The 20,768-nt window shown below is 46.3% G+C and overlaps 1 protein-coding gene across 2 annotated transcripts in view; it reads right to left on the bottom strand.

Annotated features, from left to right (window-relative positions):
• LOC139554450 (RNA-binding motif, single-stranded-interacting protein 3-like) overlaps nt 1–20,768 on the bottom strand; it is a 243,065-nt gene that overhangs the window by 114,653 nt on the left and 107,644 nt on the right. For both annotated transcript variants that reach the window (XM_071367259.1, XM_071367260.1), the window contains one exon: nt 19,783–19,874. In XM_071367259.1, coding sequence (XP_071223360.1) covers nt 19,783–19,874 — 92 coding nt within the window. The remainder of the gene's footprint in view (nt 1–19,782; nt 19,875–20,768) is intronic.

Here is a 20,768-nt window from a genome sequence, read left to right as displayed (position 1 = left end):
AGCCCAAAGCACAGTTGAAAAAACATGTATGTTTCACTGAGGCTTTCACTGTGATATAACTGAATTCAAATGCATCATTCTCTAATTAACGCACCAGATGCTCGCAAGCCAACGCATGTTCAGTGCAGAAGCTGGGTAGTAAGACACTCAAATGATGTACAGTATAGACTATAGAGTATCACGCATTAAGTAGAGTGCAATTTAGCAGATGTTCACAAGCCACAAGACATGCCCATGTTCATAAAATATGCAGTTCCACATTACATCATATACAGTATACAATAGTACTGTACAATACAGAATATACCATCTAGCGGACACTTTTATCCAAAGCCACTGAGTCAATCGCAATGCTCTACCAAATGAGTTACAGAGGACCACAGACAACAAGGTTAGGACCTGTCAGAGATTCAGACACGCACAGAGCTTTCATGAGGCGTAAGGCTGCATCACCATCTCTGTAGGGTATAGTGGATACAGCATCCCCAGTCTCTGCTGTTCTCTAAGGCAGGGTTTCCCAAACTTGGTCCCGGGGCCCCCCCTGGGTGCAAATTTAGTTTTTTGTTCCCTAGCACTGCACAGCTGATTCAAAAGAATAAAGCTGGATGGGGGGGGGGGGGGGGGGAGGAGGACCGAGTTGGGACCCCAGGAAGCCTGGGGTGAGAGGCACTGTAGAGTAGGCCACTCTTCTCTGCTTGTGCCAGTGATTGGGACCCTCTAGCAGTTTCTGTTAGTACTGGTAAAATCCATGTTGGCCTTTCCTTTTTTCCCCCTCTGTGAGACCTGCATGGGAAATTATACATTATACTTACCTGTGCTATCTTCTTGGCCTTAGTTAACTCTAACAGTATTTTTCATCAAACCAATCATATCTGTGTGTGTGGGAGATCTTGGGGCTCACTCCAAGAAGAGGAAAGGCCATACAGTACGTTGCAGACAAGAAACCAGAGCCTGGTTGGCATGGGGCGCAGGTCTAGTTCGTTGTTGGCCGGGCATGTCTGTGCCCATTCAGTCCCAGCAATGAGGTCACGGGGACTGGGACTGCGTGATCCTGGCCCATCCATCAAAACGGGTTGGTGGAGTAAATCAAGCCGACAGCCACCAGCCGTCATGCTCTGGCGTGAGTGTGAAGAGAGGTCAAGGTGCATTAAGCCTGGCTTGCGTAACCACTCGCTACCACCATGGTGGAGGAGAGAGAGAGGGAAAGGGGGGGGGGGGGAGGTAGGTAGGATCTGTCCAGGCAGGGTAAGGTGGTAATGCGTGCTATACTAATACACAGAGGCCGTTAAAGCTATGTTTTTTTACTCAATGCCATCAGGAGAAACAGATTTTTTTTCTTTCTCTCTCTCTTTCCCTCCCTCTTTCGCTCGGTATTGGAGACTCTCTCACTCTCTCTCTCTCTCTCTCCCCCCCCCCTTCAACTCCAGCCCTGTTGCTCTCCATCTCCCTCTTTCCTGTGATGAAGGGCCCTTTCCCGGTTGGCCACTCTGAGCTAAGCAAGGTCCGGCCGGAGGGCAGCTACTCTCACAACAAGACTCTAAGATCTAACGAGGCTTATTCATTTAACTAACACAAATAACGCCAATAGGCTTGAAACCTGTCCACTCAAGGTGTAAAGCAGTAACACTTTACTATGAAAGCAATAGTGCTTATCGGCCTTCTCGACGGCTAAGTAGAAATGTATCATTTATAGCTGGTACTTAAGAGATCAGGCACTCGCAAGGCCACTAAATACTAAAGACGCACAATCCCAAAGGCTGTGTACTATGCTGAGCACTTTGCACAGGGCTGTTATCTGGTGGGAGCGTGTTGTCTAAGGGGTAAAGGCTTTATCTAGCTATGGGCTCAGGGATTTGAACCCTCAACCTCGGCTGATAATTCTGTGAAGCACGGCGGTGATGACTGTGCCACTTTGCTGCCCAAATGTCACCCTGCCCTTTCTCTCTCTTCTGAAAAGCCTGTCAGAGGGGCCCGGGAGCCCTCGCTAATTACTGTTCCCCTTTGTGTTTGGTGTGTGTGTGTGTGTGTGTGTGTGTGTGTGTTCAATGGTAAAAGACACAGACTGTGCCTGTTTAAAGGTCACAGCAAACTGGTGTATCAGCGAGTGAGAGACGACACGTACACTACAGACGCCTGCTATCTACACTACAGACGCCCGCGATCTACACTACTGAGCACTAACAGAGTGGGATAGGTGCCTTAATAGGTGCTCCAACATGCACTCTCTGGCAAACAGGGAATTATTAGTTTAGCAATTAAATGACAGGTCACATTACTTATCAAGGAGCTACTTACTACTGTAGGTGAGTGCACACTTCATCATAAAAAAAGAATGTGTGCGCATTAGACAAATATAGATATTAACAACCCCGTGTCTCTCCTCCTGCCTCCTCACCTTTCCTGGCTGTGTTGCACCTTGCCTCGCGTTGGTGGCACAAGGTGATTTAGAAGTTGTTTACTGCAGGGGAAAGAATGGCTTGCCGCAAGCAGAGTCAGCGGAATGGCCTCCCTGTTCTGTGCATAGTTCCCAATATAGGTCTAATGGCTCCTCTACACGGTGGCGCCTCCCCGGTGAGCTCCACTGCTAATTACCATACAGCACCTTCCCCTACTCCTCTCCCTCCCCCACCAAAACAAGGACATACCACTCGGCACTACTTCTCTCCATCCCTCCCTCCTTAGTTTCTCTCCGTCCTCCCTTCCCTCGTTCCACTGTTTGCTTTGTCTCTCTCCTCTCCTACTCCCTGCCTCTCTGAAACTCTTGACACAGCACAGTCTCTAGACCTATAGAAGTCATCCAGACACCAAACAATGAGTACGTTTACATGCACACTAATCGTTCGATGTTAAATCGGATTACGGCAGAAGGCCGAGTATGGCTTTGGTCACGTAAACGCCATACTCTGCTTGTCTTAAATCGGCGTGATCAAAGTGAGCGTACGCCGATTAATCGTTCGAATGATTAGGACAATTTAACAGCTTAAATCGGTGTTCTAACGGTGGATTTGGTCTGAGCATGTACCAGCACCGGTAGCGCAAGCCTCCGTCTTAAACGCGAGCGAAGTGAATTCGTAAAAACTGAAAGTGTGCATCTCATAAATAGTCTTCACATACAAACTTTATGTGTCCGAACTCAGAATCAAATAGTCTTCTCAAAAATAACATGGTTACTGTGGTAGAACGTTTATTTTGATTGGCTATTTTCTACATTTATCAAAAGTCCCATCAGGTAGCCTGATTTCAGATGTGTCCATGTAAACAGGATCATTAAGGAAATTGTTAGTCTTTCAAAGCATGTAAACGTTTTAAGCAAACTACTATATTAACCTGACTATCCACCATAATCGCATTACTGTGTCCATGTAACCGCGTTCATTGTCGTTAAGAGCAATGTCTATAGGAGCAAGGACATTATTATCGATCGGGCGGTGGGATAAACATCTTGTGTCATGGGAGCCTCCATGCCTTGCTTCCGGGATGGGATAGTCTGGCCACTCAACTCGACCACAGCCACATTAAAATGTTCTTATTCAAAACGTGTGTGTGTGTGTGTGTGTGCATGAGTCATGCAAATGGGGTGTAGAGAAGTGCAGTGATTCTGAGAGGCTATATGGGGAGGGAGGGAGAGAGAGAGAGAGAGAGGGAGATAGAGACAGAGAGGTGAGGCGAGCGTGAGCCACCCGTAGCCTCAATCAGTTACAAAGTGTTGGGGCTTCGTGCTCTAATCAGACGCAGAAATGTCAGCCAGTTTCCCCAAAGCACGTCTCCATTTGCATCCATTACTGCGGTGGAGAGGAGACTCCGCCTCATGTGTTTTTGATGGAGGGTGAGAGGGAGACTATTAGGGGACCGCGGGAGAGATTGCTGTGCGATTGATTGGTGCTTACTTGTCTGCTGATGTCTGTGCAGACACTTTGGTAAAAGGTGTGACGCTCTCTGTCTCTGAGTGCTGGTCTAGGATCTGTCCATATAATCTTATTCATTATGATCTAGAAGGCAAAACTGATCCCAGATCAGCACCCCAATCTGAGAGGCTTTGTGGATACGGGCCCAGGACATACAACACAACAATGTCTACAGAGGTACAGTTGAAGTCGGAAGTTTACATACACCTAAGGTTGGAGTCATTAAAACTTGTTTAACAACCACTCCACAAATGTCTTGTTAACAAACTCTAGTTTTGGCAAGTCGGTTAGGATATTTACTGTGTACATGACACAAGTAATTTTTCCAACAATTGTTTACAGACAGATTATTTCACTTATAATTCACTGTATCACAATTACAGTGGGTCAGAAGTTCACATACACTAAGTTGACTGTGCCTTTAAACAGCTTGAAAAATTCCAGAAAATGATGTCATGGCTTTAGAAGCTTCTGATAGGCTAATTGACATAATTTCAGTCAATTGGAGGTGTACCTGTGGATGTATTTCAAGGCCTACCTTCAAACTCAGTGCCTCTTTGCTTGACATCATGGGAAAATTAAAAGAAATCAGCCAAAAAATGGAGTTTAAATGTATTTGGCAAAGGTGTATGTAAACGTCAACTGTAAGTGCCCATCACACATTTCTCATCTGCATAAATGTGCAGCGATTCCAGAGCACATTGACATGCTTTAACAATTCATGGTGTTTTTAAAACACTTAAAGAAGTAGCCAACTGTACTTATTCAAATACATTTGACCCATTGAATGTGTTTACCAGGTAACAGAGGCCTACTCAATCTCATTCCTACACACCGCAATCATATGAGGTGTTTAATGTCCAGCAAGGCATAAATCATGAATGGAGAGAGAGAGCGAGGGAGAAAGAGAGACAGAGAGAGTGTGAGACAGAGAGAGAGAGCGAGTGTGAGACAGAGACAGAGACAGAGAGAGAGAGCATAACACCTGAGGACAGGTCTATAAGAATGGCTTCTCTGTAGGATCTTGCGGTACAGAAGAGAGAGGAAGAGAGGAGAGAGAACGCAAAGCATAGAGCCAGACGGTTGGAGGGACAGATACAGCTGCCATAGCGATTAGGGCCCTTATGTATTAAAAATACCTTTTGTAGAGCAGGCTGAGAAGGAGAGAAAAAGAGGGAAATTGAGAGGGACAGAGGATGAGAGGAGGAGGAGGAGAGACAGTAGCCAGCGGAGCTTCTGACTCATCCTTCTGTCTATATTGTGTGTGTCAGGAGAAGTGAAAGCTGTTCCCCTGCAGGTCTAGAGTCTCTGAACGGTCTCCAACACACAGTCATTACAAGCTGATGGGCACTTGTACAGTGCCTTCAGAAAGTATTCACACCCCTTGACTTTTTCCACATTTTGTTGTGTTACAGCCTGAATTTAACATGGATTAAATTGAAATGTTGTGTCACTGGCCTACACACAATACCCCATCATGTTAAAGTGGAATTATGTTTTTAGAAATGTTTACAAATTAATAACAAATTAAAAGAAATGTCTTAACACCTTTATGGCAAGCCTAAATAAATTAATGAGTAAAAATGTGTTTAACAAGTCACATAATAAGTTGCATGGACTCACTCTGTGTGCAATAACAGTGTTTAACATGATTTTTGAATGACTACCTCTTCTCTGTACCCCACACATACAGATAATTGTAAGGTCCCTCAGTTGAGCAGTCAATTTCAAACAGATTCAACCACAAAGACCAGGGAGGTTTTTCAAAGCCATGCTCTACCTATTAGTAGATAAAAAATAATTTAAAAAATAAGCAGACATTGAATATCTCTGAACATGGTGAAGTTATTAATTACACTTTGGATGGTGTATCAATACAACCAGTCACTACAAAGATACAGGCGTCCTTCCAAACTCAGTTGCCGGAGAGGAAGGAAACCGCTCAGGGAATTCACCATGAGGCCAATGATAACTTTACAGAGTTTAATGGCTGTGATAGGCTGGGTTTCTGTATAGCACTTTGTGACATCGGCTGATGTAAAAAGGGCTTTATAAATACATTTGATTAATTGAACATTTGATTGATGGGAGAAAATTGAGGATGTATCACAACATTGTAGTTACTCCACAAGGCCAAATATACACTGGAGTTGCTTACCAAGACGGCATTGAATGTTCTGGAGTGGCCTAGTTACAGTTTTGACTTAAAACGTCTTGAAAATCTATGGCAAGAAATGAAAATCTCTGTCTAACAATAATCAACAACCAACTCAAATCAAATCCAATTTTATTTGCCACATATTGAATAATGTTGTACAATCCAGGTGTGCAAAGCTTTTAAAGAAGTACCCAGAAAGACTCTAACTCTAAACGTATTGATTCCGGGGTGTGAATACTCATGTAAATGAGATATTTCTGCATTTCATTTTCAATACATTGCAAATATTTCTAAAAAAACATGTTATCACTTTGTCGTAATAGGTGGTATTGTGTGTAGATGGGTGATTTTTGCTGTTGATTTAATCCATTTTGAATGGAACGAGTCACGGGTGTGAATACTTTTCTGAAGGCACTGTATACCTCCGCCAAACCATGTACAGCTCCTTCCTTTCTCTTCCTCCGCTAGCTCCTGCACCTCTCACTGCTCCCTCTCTTCCTCTTCCACGCTCATTTACTTCTCTCCCTCCGGCTAGCCATAACTACTCCAGTCTCACATGACTGACACTGGTTCATAGAGATTTGAAGCTAAATAGACGGGAGATGATAAGTGGCTGGTAACAATAGAAACGGTGTGCGGTTTCAAAGGTTTCCGTTATGTCTGCGCGTGTGGGGGGGGGGGGGGGGAAACGATGTTTACAGTGTGAAACCAACAACAACAAAAAAGACTCACTGATGAGGCTTTAATCTTGTGTCGGGAAAGGGTTATTTTCGCTGTTACCCGGAGCTCTACGTTGTAGAGAAGCAGGTATTCATAAGACGTTAACCGGTACACTGCTGAGCCTGTCAGTTCCACTCAAGCAAGTTTATGCATAATTATGTCTTGGCTACTGTACATGTATGTGCATTTTAAAATAGCTCAACGTAATGCGCACGTTCCAAAGGCAGAGCTGTGTGATCGTGACACAGGCTGTAGTTAGTCAGTTGGGGTGGATCTGGTTCAGGGAATGGGGGAAAGATCAAATGTATTGGTCATGCCACAGGGAAATAAAAAAAAATGGGAGTTACTCCCCTAGCCAATTGTGATTTCATAATATTACACTTTTACAGAACACTTTTCAGCCTCTCACATCCCTAACATATGCCCTCACGACGGCCCAACAGCCCACCAATAGCATTCTTGCCCACTGTCTTCATCCATTTACGACCCTTGAGCCGCTTTTTCAACTAAAAAGCCTCATTGTTGTATTAACCCTGGAGAGGGGGGGGGGGGTGCTAGCACCAACAGAGCCAGAGAAGCCAGAGAGCCAAAGCAATGGGCTTCCAGTAGAAAAGCCACAACACAAACACGGTCTTGGCAGGGTGCGGAGAGGCAGTATTTTCCCAAAAGTGATTACATTCTCTCCCTTTTTCCCCTCCCTCCCATGGACAAGCTGCTCTCCCCTGGCAGCTGTTTCTACTATGCGGATCCCCGGGCACGAGGCGGAGCAAGGTGAGCTGGTTCAGGAGCCCTGCACGTGCAAATCGCATGAGAAACTGTCAAGGCTTTTCTCTGGGAGGGCCGCCCTCGCCAAAGCCCTGAAACAGAGCCTGATTAGCGCTCCACGCCAGTGTCAAACCTCCGGAAACCAACATTCACTTTGGAGAGGGAATCTTCGTTTGAACCCCAAACGTTCAAACGCCAGGCATGTTGTAGTAGTGTGTTCATTGTGATTCCCCAGGTGTAAACCCTCCTGGTTAACTACCTCACAGCTGGGAGATGTCACACGGAATGTACGCGATGCGTGACATTGTATATACAGCTAACCCCATAGGTTACTGACAATGTGGACAGAGCTAAAGATCTGCACAGCAGAATGGTGAACCGTTGTGATTAAAAGACAAGATTTGAGAGCCAACCGTAAAAGCAAATGCAGTAATACCAATGCAAATATGAAGTATATTGAAGTATTACATAACTAACACACCATTATGTACAGACAAAATGTCCTGTATACCTCGGATGAGTCAGAATTGACCAGGGGCCACCAGACAGCACACAAACAGATCCTAATCCTCTTTCGTAATTGGACACATGAGAAATGTTGTCATTGACCAATTGAGCAGATGGCAACAAGGGCGTAATCAACCATTCTACTGCACCCTGTGTCTTACAGCGATACGCCAAAGGCAGAGATCGAGGCATTATTTATAACCCCCGTCCCCCATCCACCCGTCCTCATCCAAAGTTAAAAATATCTCTCAACTCCTATCAAAGGACCCTCTTCCTTTGAGACCCCACCCCCCCCCCCCCCTGAGCGCATCCACTAAGAGCTCCACCCCCTCCTCGCCCACCCCCATCCTCTCAGCCCCTAATGCACAGCCAATGAGATTATCCCCGTTGAAGTAGGCCTTGAATTACTCACCTTATGACTTGATTGGCCAATAATTCGATTGGAGGCACATTTATACTTCCCCTGGTTCTCTCAGACCCCACCCTCTCTCTTTCGCTCTACCCCCCCCCCCCCCCTCTCAAGGCAACACTTTGCCGTCAGCTAGCTATCGGAGAGGGTGTGACCGTTTCCATGGAGATCGACAAACCACTTTTATCAGGAAAAGGTGCTCAGATCCAGATACAACAACCGCGCAGTTTCTCACAAAGCCCTGTTTTGCTCACGGCATCTCCAGTTGTTGCCCTTCCACTCAATCACCGCTGCTTTTGTAAACATCCGTGTTCTTGCTCTTAGCGAAAACTTGTTAGGGAATACTACATGCCTAACGTCATGGAAGAATATCAAACAAGATTACAGCTTGGAAAACCGTCCGCGCTGCGCCTGTAGAGCCAAGCAGAGCCGGGCCAGATGGGGAATAATGTGATGTAGTGAAGGGGTGTTCATCATAAAGAAGATGAGCTCTGTGTGCAGCATCCCTGAATGCTTACTCAACCTGCCTCAAAGGGCGGAGAGGGAGTGATCGTTATTCAAGGTGGCAACGGCTCCCGAACCCGCTGTCGGTTCCAAATCTTTCTTAGAGAGAACGTCGGTCAGGAAACATCCCTGGATTGGCTTGGGAAGACCGCTCCTTGAATCTTTCTTCTCTTCCAACAGTCCTGGAGAAGCACACCTTCGACAGGCCGAGGCTATCCAGTACTCGCGAAACACAAAAGTACCCTGAAGTTCCTCCGACGGGTCTTGACACGGCCGTTTGGCGAACGCACTGTACAATTCATACTCAATCTCGCAGACTGATTTGCTCGCGCAACGAACTAGCAGAAGCAATGTAAAGGCCTGAATATTTCCTGTTTGAGTATCGTGTTGAGTAAATGTATATTATTCGAAAAGCAGATGTAAACATCGCTGTCAGACTGGCTAGGAAGAAAAAGAGGATTAACCGTTGTACGAGGCACAAGCAGCCTGAAACGTTTAATGGTTTAGCGTCAGATTACACAACATGGAATCGAAAGACGTGATACTTTTTGACAGATAACGTCGTAATACATTTGAAAGTTAGCGTGTTCTTCCGTCGGTTATCACAGGAGGCGTCTACGTGAACGTCACATCCCAGCAGAGAGAGAAAGCCAGAGAGGATGCTCCGTGTGCATACATCTGTCTCTCTATCTTTGTCTCTCTCCCTCTCCCACTCTCTCACTCTCTGTAGTTGATGGCCTGTCTGGTTCTCTCTCGTCTTGTCTACCATTTTCTCCATCACTTCTTCAGTTGCCAGACGCCCAAAGACTAGCCATCTGGTTTCAATCAGGTCTGCTCTGCACCACACATAACAACACAAGGACAACACAGACATGCAGCCTGTGTAAACACATACACACGCAGGATCGCCACGAACACGCAACACAGAAACACTGGAGGAATCACACACAACTACGAAACGGTATAATGACAACGTCAAAACTACAAAGTCAAAATATGAAGACAACCCTGGCGAGAGGATAACACTACAGCTACTGTAAAGACAATTCTAACTCAAAGATCAAATGAACATAGCATGAAGATTTTACTAGAAGTTGCAACACAAAGCCATTGCCTCGTTTGCAAGGCGATAACACGCGGACAACAAAGAGATAACACCAAGAGAACGTTGCGAAAGTACAAAGACAATGCCATGTTAACAGCGGCGCAGCACAGACGCAACACAAAAATAGCACACAGACCGAACAAACGCGATATAGGAGGAGAACACTTATCACAGGAAGCTAGATGCTAATGAGACATACAACAGGCGACGCACAACAGCTCTGCAGACGACAAAATATTGACACGACGCAGAGACGGAGAGAACACATGAGAACAGCAGACACAGCACACATATCACAGATTCTATGTCATGTGAATGGATTTTTTGTTGTTGTCACCATCTCATTGAAACAAATAAATGTAAATGAACACAACCGCTATGTAAAAAAAAAAAAAAACGGTTGAAAGTACATATTTAGAAAATACACTAGGATTTCACAAGCGCATATAACACAACATGCATCATCCATCCAGACCCACACAGGGCTCAAGGTTAACAGCCTCGGTGGGTTGTGCTGACGTACAGTATGTATGTATGGTAAACCACCTCGGACGGCGAAATGTGGCGCGGAGGACTCACCCTGCAGGGGGTGCTAATCCCCCCCCCCCCTCATCACACACGTATGCGCACACTCATGCTAATAAGCACCACAGGAGGTTGGTGGGACATTAATTGGGGAGGACGAGCTCGTGGTAATGGCTGGAACGGAATTAGGGGGATGGTATCAAACACAAAAAACAAATGGTTTCCATGTGCTTGACGCCATTCCATTTGCTCTGTTTCAGCCATTATTACGAGCCGTCCTCCCCTCAGCAGCCTCCACTGGCACACACACACACACACACACACACACACACCTTCCCTGTTCAATAACAAGGAGTCAGCCGAGGTGCGTCTAATGGGACAGAAGGTCATTAAGTGCAGCACCTGGGTGAGTCTGGTTTCCTGGTCGACCTTGACTTGGGGGACCTGAGAGAGTAGAGTGACTCCCTCACGTTTTCCTTATCCTCCCCCCCCGCCCCCTCCAGTGAGACAAAAATGTGAAGGCTAATTCCATCCTGAAGATGCAAATTTGACATTCATTTCTCTACTCTTTTTTGTTGTTGTTGACCTTTTACCCCCCACTCAGAGATCAGAGATTGGACAGATAGACCGCCACACACAGTGACATTCAGATGGAGGGAAAACAACTGCAGTGCCAAAGCCAGAGAGCCAGAGCCCACTACTTTCCCAGTTCTCTCTCCCTCATTAGTCTGAATAAGAGACATGGGTGTCACAGTTCCCCCATCCATCAACAGTCACTAGGCAGGCACTGGCTGATGCGTGGGCCCTTTGACATGGCCAAAGCTCTGTGCTGCTCTGTCTCAGAGTCTTCTTACAGTACAGCCCCTCACCAATATGATTGAAGTTACTGGAAATGGAAACTGTCAGTGTAATTTAACATGGCATGCCTGCACAATTCATTAGGGGCCTGCAGAGAGAGAACAAGAGAGAGAATGAGAGACAGAGAGAGAGAGAGATGGTGATGGTGGGGGGGACAGATGGCCAAAAAGAAACAGAGACAGACAGACAGACAGACAGACAGACAGACAGACAGACAGACAGACAGACAGTGGCAAGCCAGCGACAGCCAGAAACGGGATGAGAAAAGACAAACCCGACCGCGAGCCTCACTCCAAGTTCCTGCGTGATTAGTCTCTTGTTAATGACCAAGCACACAACACGATCGACGCTACTTGTTTGTTACCATCGGCAGCCAGTTGAAATCCTGACAGACTGTACAGCAGCGCTAACTCTTAATTACGTTGCAAGACCTTCTCAGTGCGGTAGAAATGTAAAAACTCACACAGACTGGCGCTCTAAGCCCCGAATATGTAACTCTGCTACGGTGGGAGGGTACCTTAATCGTGTTACAGTTCCTAGTGAATTAAAGATAGCCTGGCTGGTGGTGCTTTCGTTCGCTACTGTGTGTGTGTGTGTGTGTGTGTGTGTGTGTGTGTGTGCGTTACACAGTAAGGCCGTTGTGAGGCGGTGGATTAATGTGTCTTTAGAAAGAAGTACCTACATACAGATGTGCATGAATTACCCCGAGCAATGTTCCTTCACGCATAAATTCTATCTTATTCTCTCCCTCTAATTGTACGCAGGCGAAATGCATACATTATTACATACATTATACACATCATGGTGTGGCTTATTTTGTTTATTAGATAAGCCCTGTGTGTGTGAATGTGAAAATAAACTGTCTCGTTGGCAGGAGCGTGGCAGGGACAGGCGTGTCATTCCATGTGATTTGAAGTCCCTTAGATTTAACATAGCTCCTACTTCACCGCATGGTTAAGGTTGGCACTGGTATTTTCCTGCTGGTTCGGCCGGAGGGGAAACTCACAGTTCACAGTTTCCAGGCTGTCAGGGGAAATTGCCCTCTCATGCCTCGCGAAGGATGACAGGTAGAGGAAAATGATGGCAGAGAAATCACCCCTGAAAATACATGGTCAAAGGTGTCATCTCCTTTAAATGTGGTGGAAACGACAAAATAGAAGGCGTCCGCCACAGTGGATGATAAGAAAATACTGTAGTAGACAGTAATATTTCACGTGTGTATATACAGCATACATGATATTATAAATACCTCAACATGCGAATCGTAGTCAGACTAAGTAATTAGCTCTTTGAATGAATTACCTTTATCTGTTACTCCATAATATAAATAGCAATATGCAAGAAGACTATGGTTGAGTGACAGTAACAGGCAAGGAAGAAATGTCTTGAGAATGGAATTCTAAGTAGAAGTGTATTTAATTACTTGGTCAAATGAATGGATTCACATACAAGGCATCAACTTAAGTTACAAAGCATTAACAAGCATTTACAAGGCATTATGCTAAGCATGGCCAGAGAGAGAGATTGTGCCATGGCCGATAGCTCATGGGAGAGAGAGAGAGAAAGAATCTCACCACAACAGGCCCGGGAACGAATAAGAGACAGAGCAATTCAGCGTAGACCCTTTCATAACCATCTGAGAGGTTTGGATTCAAAACCGGAGTTGATTCTCAGAGGGAACGGGGATTGGCGAGACCAACGCGGAGAAAGAAGAGCTGGTCTGCCCTACAACACATGGTCAAGAAGTCTCTCCTTTAAAATTGCGTTGATAAGGCAAAGTCCACCCACCACACAGGATACTAAGAGCGTCCGGTTGGGGATTGTGAAACCTCCGGTGATAAGACTGTCTGTGAGCAAGCTGTTAGTGCAGCGTAGATTTAAACATAATCTATAATGTGTGTCGTCAGGGCCGTGCATGATGGCAGAGAGGGTAGACAAGGGAGGGGTAGGGAGGAGGGCCGGAGATGGCTGGCATTGATGAATCTAATCCCAGAGTTAATTGGTATGACTGATGAAGACAAATTGAAATGGGGTGGCTGAATCAGTGGTTCGCACGGAAGGAAGGAAGGGCTGGGAGAGCTTAGAGCTCTCTACTGCAGCCACAGACGCCTACTGCAAGCCCACAACATACTCCACCAAAGAAACAAACACACAAGTGTGTGTGTGTGTGTGTGTGTGTGTGTGTGTGTGTGTGTGTGTGTGTGTGTGTGTGTGTGTGTGTGTGTGCGTGTGTGTGTGTGCGCGTGTGTGCGCGTGTGTTTGCATGTACACACTGAAACACATTCACATAGCATGACAAGTAATCAGGGAAAGAGAGAGCCCATGTCACAAGCCATTTTGTCAGACATAAGCAACTTATGTTGCTAAGTACATTGCTGTTCCACAATTTAGACGTGGAATCTACAGATTAGGCCTACACTGTAGGTAAAACTGCTAACACCATGAAGTCATAGCCGAAAATACACAGATTTTCAACACTATCCAGCTTTGCCCCGCATGGCTTCAATGTAAGACACGTTCTGGGCATAACTGTCCTTTCGCTGACCAAATGGGTAAACTTGTGCAAAGCGCTCCTTCACCTGGCTATCTATCTATCTATCTATCTATCTATCTATCTATCTATCTATCTATCTATCTATCTATCTATCTATCTATCTATCTATCTATCTATCTATCTGTGATGGTGGAATCAGGGTCCTTTGAAAAGGCTCTCCCACAGCCTGTTAATGGACGCAGATCAATTGAGGGAGACAGGGAGCGACTTGGCACAGTTGCCACATCAAAGGGACTCTAATAACAACGGCACACTGTGGCCATTATTGAGTCTGAAAAGCCGTGTTTATATTTATTTATATTCGCTTCAAAGCGAAGCAATGGCAGCATCGAGCGTATTGAGACTGAAGGCCTTCGCTCCGTTTGAAATGGACTCATTTGAGCTCAGGGCCACTGCTAGGCAATTTGGTAACCAAACAGAGAGCTATTCACAAATAAAGCCACAATTTTACCTTAATTGGAATGTTACGGTCTGCGTTCGTAGTGCCTATTGAGCGCCATTCAAACTACAGACAGGATTGTATAATGACAGAAGTTTGCAAACTCTAACAGAAATCCCGTACCAGTTCAAAGTCGCTTTGTGCTAAGAGTATTGGGATGGCGATGTGTGCCAATGTCCATTAAAAGTTGCTGTGACTCTCGCTCCCCTAGAGGGAGGGTGGCAGACCAGACACTCTCTCCCTCTGATAAGTTTGTAACTTTGTTCATTAATGCTGGCCTGTCTCCTGATGCAGCCGGCTGTCTGTTGTGACACTGTCTCTGCCAGATCTCTCGCTCCCCCTCCCTCCCTCTCTCTCTCTCTCTCTCCCTCCCTCTCTCTCTCTCTCTCTCTCTCTCTCTCTCTCTCTCTCTCTCCCTCCCTCTCTCTCTCTCTCTCTCTCCCTCCCTCCCCCTCTCTCTCTCTCTCTCTCTCCCTCCCTCCCCCTCTCTCTCTCTCTCCCTCCCTCCCCCTCTCTCTCTCTCTCTCCCTCCCTCCCCCTCTCTCTCTCTCTCTCTCTCCCTCCCTCCCCCTCTCTCTCTCTCTCCCTCCCTCCCCCTCTCTCTCTCTCTCCCTCCCTCCCCCTCTCTCTCTCCCTCCCTCCCCCTCTCTCTCTCTCTCTCTCTGCATGTCTTCACGCTGCTCGGTGAAATAATTTACCACATGCCGCGCTCCTCCAGGTGATTGACGCGTAATTAGAGTGCCCGAGAGACAGTGCGAGCCAACGACGGGGCGCGGGACTGAGAGCTAGTCAGATGGTCCGTCTCAGTCGCGCCGGCTTTGCCCTTCACAAAGTATCACTATGGGGAGGGAGGGTGAGCGGCGCGCTGCAGCTAGGCCGCGTTGATGCAGGAGGCGTCTATGCACATTATGCATTCGGAGAGATAAAGAGAGAGGAATATACACGTGTAGGGGAACCTAGGGGGACTTTACCTCCTGTACGCTCAGTGATACTGTCCTACTGTCACTAGGGGACGAATGGGTTGATAAGGAGACAAGGCAACACACGGTGACAGAGGCATGAAGTATGCACAAAATATGCTGCTGTTTGTACGGTGTATTCAAAGACAGCCAGACAAATATGGAGAGGAGGCACTGGAAAACGGCGGTACTAGGCTACATACGCCATAATCTCTACGACAACCCCAGTCTAGATGGCAACCACACTAAGCCTGGAAATGTGCTGATTATTACTATCTTCTGGCTGACACCCATATGCTTTATGAAAAACACAGCTCTCGCACGGCTCGCAATGTCTTGCTGAAATGGCATCATATTCAAGGTGGGATAACACAAACTGCAGCGAGAGATGGCTGCTGAGTCTGCACCGGTATCCTCTAGCCCCCCAATTATCCTTTCTTTCTGAATAGATTCCCACAGCCGGAAAAGAAGCCAAAGTTGACCTCAGCCTAAGGTGCAGCGCAGCTATATTAAGCTAGCCTAGCAATTCTCAGCCACAGCAACAATGGCGTCAGCCATCCGTTTGATTGGAGTCCAGAGGTCACCCTTCGTCTCGTTGAACTGTTAAAGGGGTGTCAGTGCAGGAACTGTGTCAAAGAAGTCACCCTTAAAGGATAATAGGGTAATAATGAAAATAATACCACCGCTGACTACCCAGACCACCAACAGGGAGCTTCCTTGCTGTTTGTATGAATATAAATGCAATATTGACAGGAAATTTCCCCTGAGAGATAGGAATGTCAATCTCCGTTATTCTACGTTGTAGTGGGCTTTTGCCCTGACCGAGGCCCAAACATTACCGTAACAACTCCATGGGCCATTAAATGCTCGAATGGCGAACAGAGACGGCTGCCTGATGGTCCGGAGCTGAGCGTCGCCTAAACGTTTGGGATTCATTTCACGGAGGCGCTCTAATGGCGTTTTTGGCATATTCCCCCCCGCCCCCCCCACTCTAATGTGGACAGGAAGTGGAGGGCAAGTGGAGGCAGAAAGGATAAACAGCCCAGAGGTAGAGTGTTACATGTCAATGTTACATGTCAATGTAACATTGTTACATGTCAAACCTGTTACATGTCAATGAATGTTACATGTCAATACCAACCTTAATAACCCTCCACATCCAAATGAACCATAGGCTCTCATTTTGGGCCTCTGCTATTACTGGAGAATAAACATGGCAATGTTAGCTTAGGAGGCAGTGAATTTAGGTTGAATACAGGGTGAATCTAAATATGTATGAATTCAAGGGAGTGTGTAGTGTGTCCATGTGATGTTGGGGATCCTGTGGCTAATCTGGGCTGGTTCAGGCAGCTTTGGCGAGGGAAAGAGAGAGAGAGAGAGAGAGAGAGAGAGAGAGAGAGAGAGAGAGAGAGAGAGAGAGAGAGAGAGAGAGAGAGAGAGAGAGAGAGAGAGAGAGAGAGAGAGAGAGAAAGGGAGAGCTTTGCTTTCATCGCGGCAACCATAAGACAAACAACGACAAAGGTAGGGAGATGATTTACATAAAGACTGGGTTGTTGTCTGAGAGCTAGCAGCTGTCAGGTGGAATTGCTTCTCCGACACTGACACCACAATCGAGGGCTCTCACCCCATAATTCAGTGTGATTGGCTCAAGGGGAAAATGGCAGCCTGCGGGGAGTTGAGGAGGAGAGCTCTTTGACAGGTTTGCATCGGCGATGGGAGACACGGACCGTTTACTTGTTATCCTGGTGTCTCTTTTTAGCATCTGTCTTCACGCAGGGAGAAAAAGCGTTCCGCACACAGTGGCACGGCGAATGAAGTCTTCAGCTAGGCGTGAGGGCCCCTCCCTCCCAGCTAGGCGTGAGGGCCCCTCCCTCCCTCCCCCACCCCACTCCACTGATGAACACACACAGACGCACGCACACACACACACACACATACTCTCGCCCAAGCTGCTTCTTTGTAGGTGACTGACAGCGAGGGAGGCACAAGGAAGTGTCCTTCAGGTACCGTCATTATGGTTCTCATCCTCATTCATGCTGTCACAGTCCCCAACGGGGAGGAGGAAATAAAAGGAAACCAATGTTTCCTTGGTATTACCAATTCCGAGGGGGACATCCAGACAAAGGAAGGAGGAGGAGGAAATAAATAACCATTTCTCTTCCCTCCTCTTCCCTCCCTCGCAACTGTGTTTAAAATAAGGCCCCTTAATAAAAGCCTTTTAAATGGCACTGCGGCGAGAAAAGCAGGCGGAGCTTGATTACTCGGACGGTTTTATTTCATGAGCTCAAAGCCTCCGGCTCTGATTCCCAATTCCGTATATGACTTTGTCGCGGGAGATCTACGTGACAAAACGGAGCCTTGGGAAGGGGAGCATGATAAGAATGAGCCCCAGCATGACCGCGTTCGGTCATCGGGGTGGCAGCCGTCGCCGCCATGATTTACACCTGCAGGATGTGATGGTGATGCTCACCGGGGTTCCTGTTTGATGCCTCTGGGGGGAACCGATAGATGTTTCAAAGTCACAGCCACAGATAGGCAACGTTAATTACGGATGGGACTAAATTGCGCTCGTTGAATATATGGCGGTCGAACACATGGCAGACAGGAACGTGTTTAGGCGTGTGTGTGGCTGTGTGTTTATGTGGGAAAGAGACAACTAGCGAGAGATAGAGAGCAAGTGGAAGAGCGAGTGAGTAGACAAGAGATACAGAGAGAGTCAATAAAAACCAAAGGACCCCTTAATGTCTCTCAGACGTAGGATAAAAAGACCGGAGTAAAGAAAGCCAGACCCTTCAGTCATGCGGGGGGAAACATTCAAGAGCAACCCCCTCCCACTACCCACACCCACAAAACACTGTTTAAAAAGGTCAGCTGGGAATGTTGATTGACAAAAGAAAGCAATACAAAGAAAAGGCTTTCAATTAAATTGGGAAAGAGCATAGACCCTAATCTCTAGTCTCTGTGTGTGGCCTCTTATAAATATTAGAGGAAGGACAGACACTTTGTGAAGAGAGGAAATGGGTAAATTGTGCATTTGAGAGATGGCATACTTGAGCACCTAGCAGGATATCATCTCTCCTAGCTGCTCCCATTATTTTTCCACCACAATAACGGGGGTGTAATCTTCATCATCATTTCTGGCATCGTCATCCTGACCATCATCATTATTGGAATTGTGAATAAAAATGGAAGTATCTCTCTCATCTTCCTCCTCCTCATCACCACAGTTCTAATCAGCACCAATGCCAGCAGCATCAAAACAAGTGAAGATTTAAATGTTCAATTAAGCCTCTGGCTAGCTGGCCTTATGGTATGGTATGGTATTTACTGTCTCAAGCTGTGGAGCTCACCGGGGTCTCTCATGTTCCAGCTCCTCTCATCTGCTTCCACTTTCACACAATCATATCAAAGAGCACCTGACAGGCGGGCGCACCGCAACCAGAGCACAGTCTAATTGACACAGTGTCCACCACAGGGCACCAGCAGCAGGAGAAAGCATGCACGCACGCAGGTGCACACACACACATAATGGTGCTGAACTGTATATGGCCACAGCACTGCCCCTGTCATACACTGTGTAGTAGTTAGGGAAGTGATGGGAGACAGAGCCATTGGAAACATAAAACATATTTAAACTCCCCTTCTGCAGGCTAGAGTGTCCTCCCACCATCTCACACACATTACCACACCACGGTCTGTTTCTGGGTCTGTATCTGGATAGGGGTCTGGGGATTCTCTCCAAGACCATGCAACTTTAAATATTTTTATATTGTAGTGTATGCAATGGGTGTAAGGCATCGAAGGACGCTAACATTCTAACAGCTCCTTACCGTGGCTATTTGAGCCTGTCTTATATTAGCCTATAGAGCAACGATGATAACATGCTAACAGTTCTTACCTTAGCCATTTGAGCCTGTCTTATATTAGCCTATAGAGCAACGATGCTAATGTGCTGACAGTTCTTACCGTAGCCATTTGAGCTTGTCTTATATTAGCCTACTGAGCAACGATGCTAACGTGCTAACAGTTCTTATCTTAGCCATTTGAGCCTGTCTTATATTAGCCTATAGAGCAACGATGCTAATGTGCTAATAGTCCTTACCTTAGCCATTTGAGCCTGTCTTATATTAGCCTATAGAGCAACGATGCTAACGTGCTAACAGTTCTTACCTTAGCCATTTGAGCCTATCTTATATTAGCCTATAGAGCAACGATGCTAACGTGCTAACAGTTCTTACCATAGCCATTTGAGCCTATCTTATATTAGCCTACTGAGAAAAGATGCTAACGTGCTAACAGTTCTTACCATAGCCATTTGAGCCTATCTTATATTAGCCTACTGAGCAATGATGCTAACGTGCTAACAGTTCTTACCTTAGCCATTTGAGCCTGCACCCCGGTGGCTTTGAGAGACGACACCGCCTTTTGTGCTGCAGCTGGGCTATCAAAGTCCACAAAGCCATATCCTGAAGGGAAAGAGAGAAGGAGAGAATGATGAAAAATGCAGGTGGAGATAGACGAAGAGAGAGAATGACAGGGCTTGGTAATTGTAGCAGTAATAGGTGGGTAATATGACAACAGAGGCTGCCAGTTTTCATATCTTGTGAGCACTACATCGCTTGATAGTTAGCGGCTCTGACGTTCATATGGGAATGCTTAGGAATGCTAATTAGCAATAACAAACTCAAGCCAATGTATTTTAGTCCTAGGCTACATTATACAATGCTGAATATACACTGAGTACACCAAACATTAAGAACACCCGCTCTTTCCATGACATGTTTGGTGTATTCACACTGACCAGGTGAATCCAGGTGAAAGATATGATCCCTCATTGATGTTATTGGTGAAATCCACTTCAATCAGTGTAGATGAAGGGGAGATGGGTTAAATACACATTTTTAAGCCTTGAGTCAATTAAGACATGGATTATGTATGTGTGCCATTCAGAGGTTGAACAAAAAATGTAAGTGCCTTTGAACGGGGTACGGTAGTAGGTGCCAGTTGCACCGTTTGTGTCAAGAACTGCAACGCTGATGGGTTTTTCACGCTCAACAAAACCTGTGTATATCAAGAATGGTCCACAACCCAAAGCACATCCAGCCAATTTGACACAACTGTGGGAAGCATTGGAGTCAACATGGGCCAGCATCCCTGTGGAACGCTTTTGACACCTTGTTGAGTCCATGCCCTGACGAAACGAATTGAGGATGTTCTGAGGGCAAAAGGCGGGGGGGGTTCCTAATGTTTGGTATACTCAGTGTAGTCTACATTCTACAATGCTGAATATACACCCGTACTTATAGTCCTAGCCCGCCCCCCCCCCCCCCCTCCCCCCCTGCAGGACGGTTGAGCTAACG

The sequence above is a fragment of the Salvelinus alpinus genome, chromosome 26, assembly GCF_045679555.1.
Source record: "Salvelinus alpinus chromosome 26, SLU_Salpinus.1, whole genome shotgun sequence".
In the NCBI taxonomy this organism is placed as follows: Eukaryota; Metazoa; Chordata; class Actinopteri; order Salmoniformes; family Salmonidae; genus Salvelinus; species Salvelinus alpinus.
The sequence above is the reverse complement of the archived record's forward strand: the minus strand, read 5'-3'. Positions and strand labels throughout refer to the sequence as shown.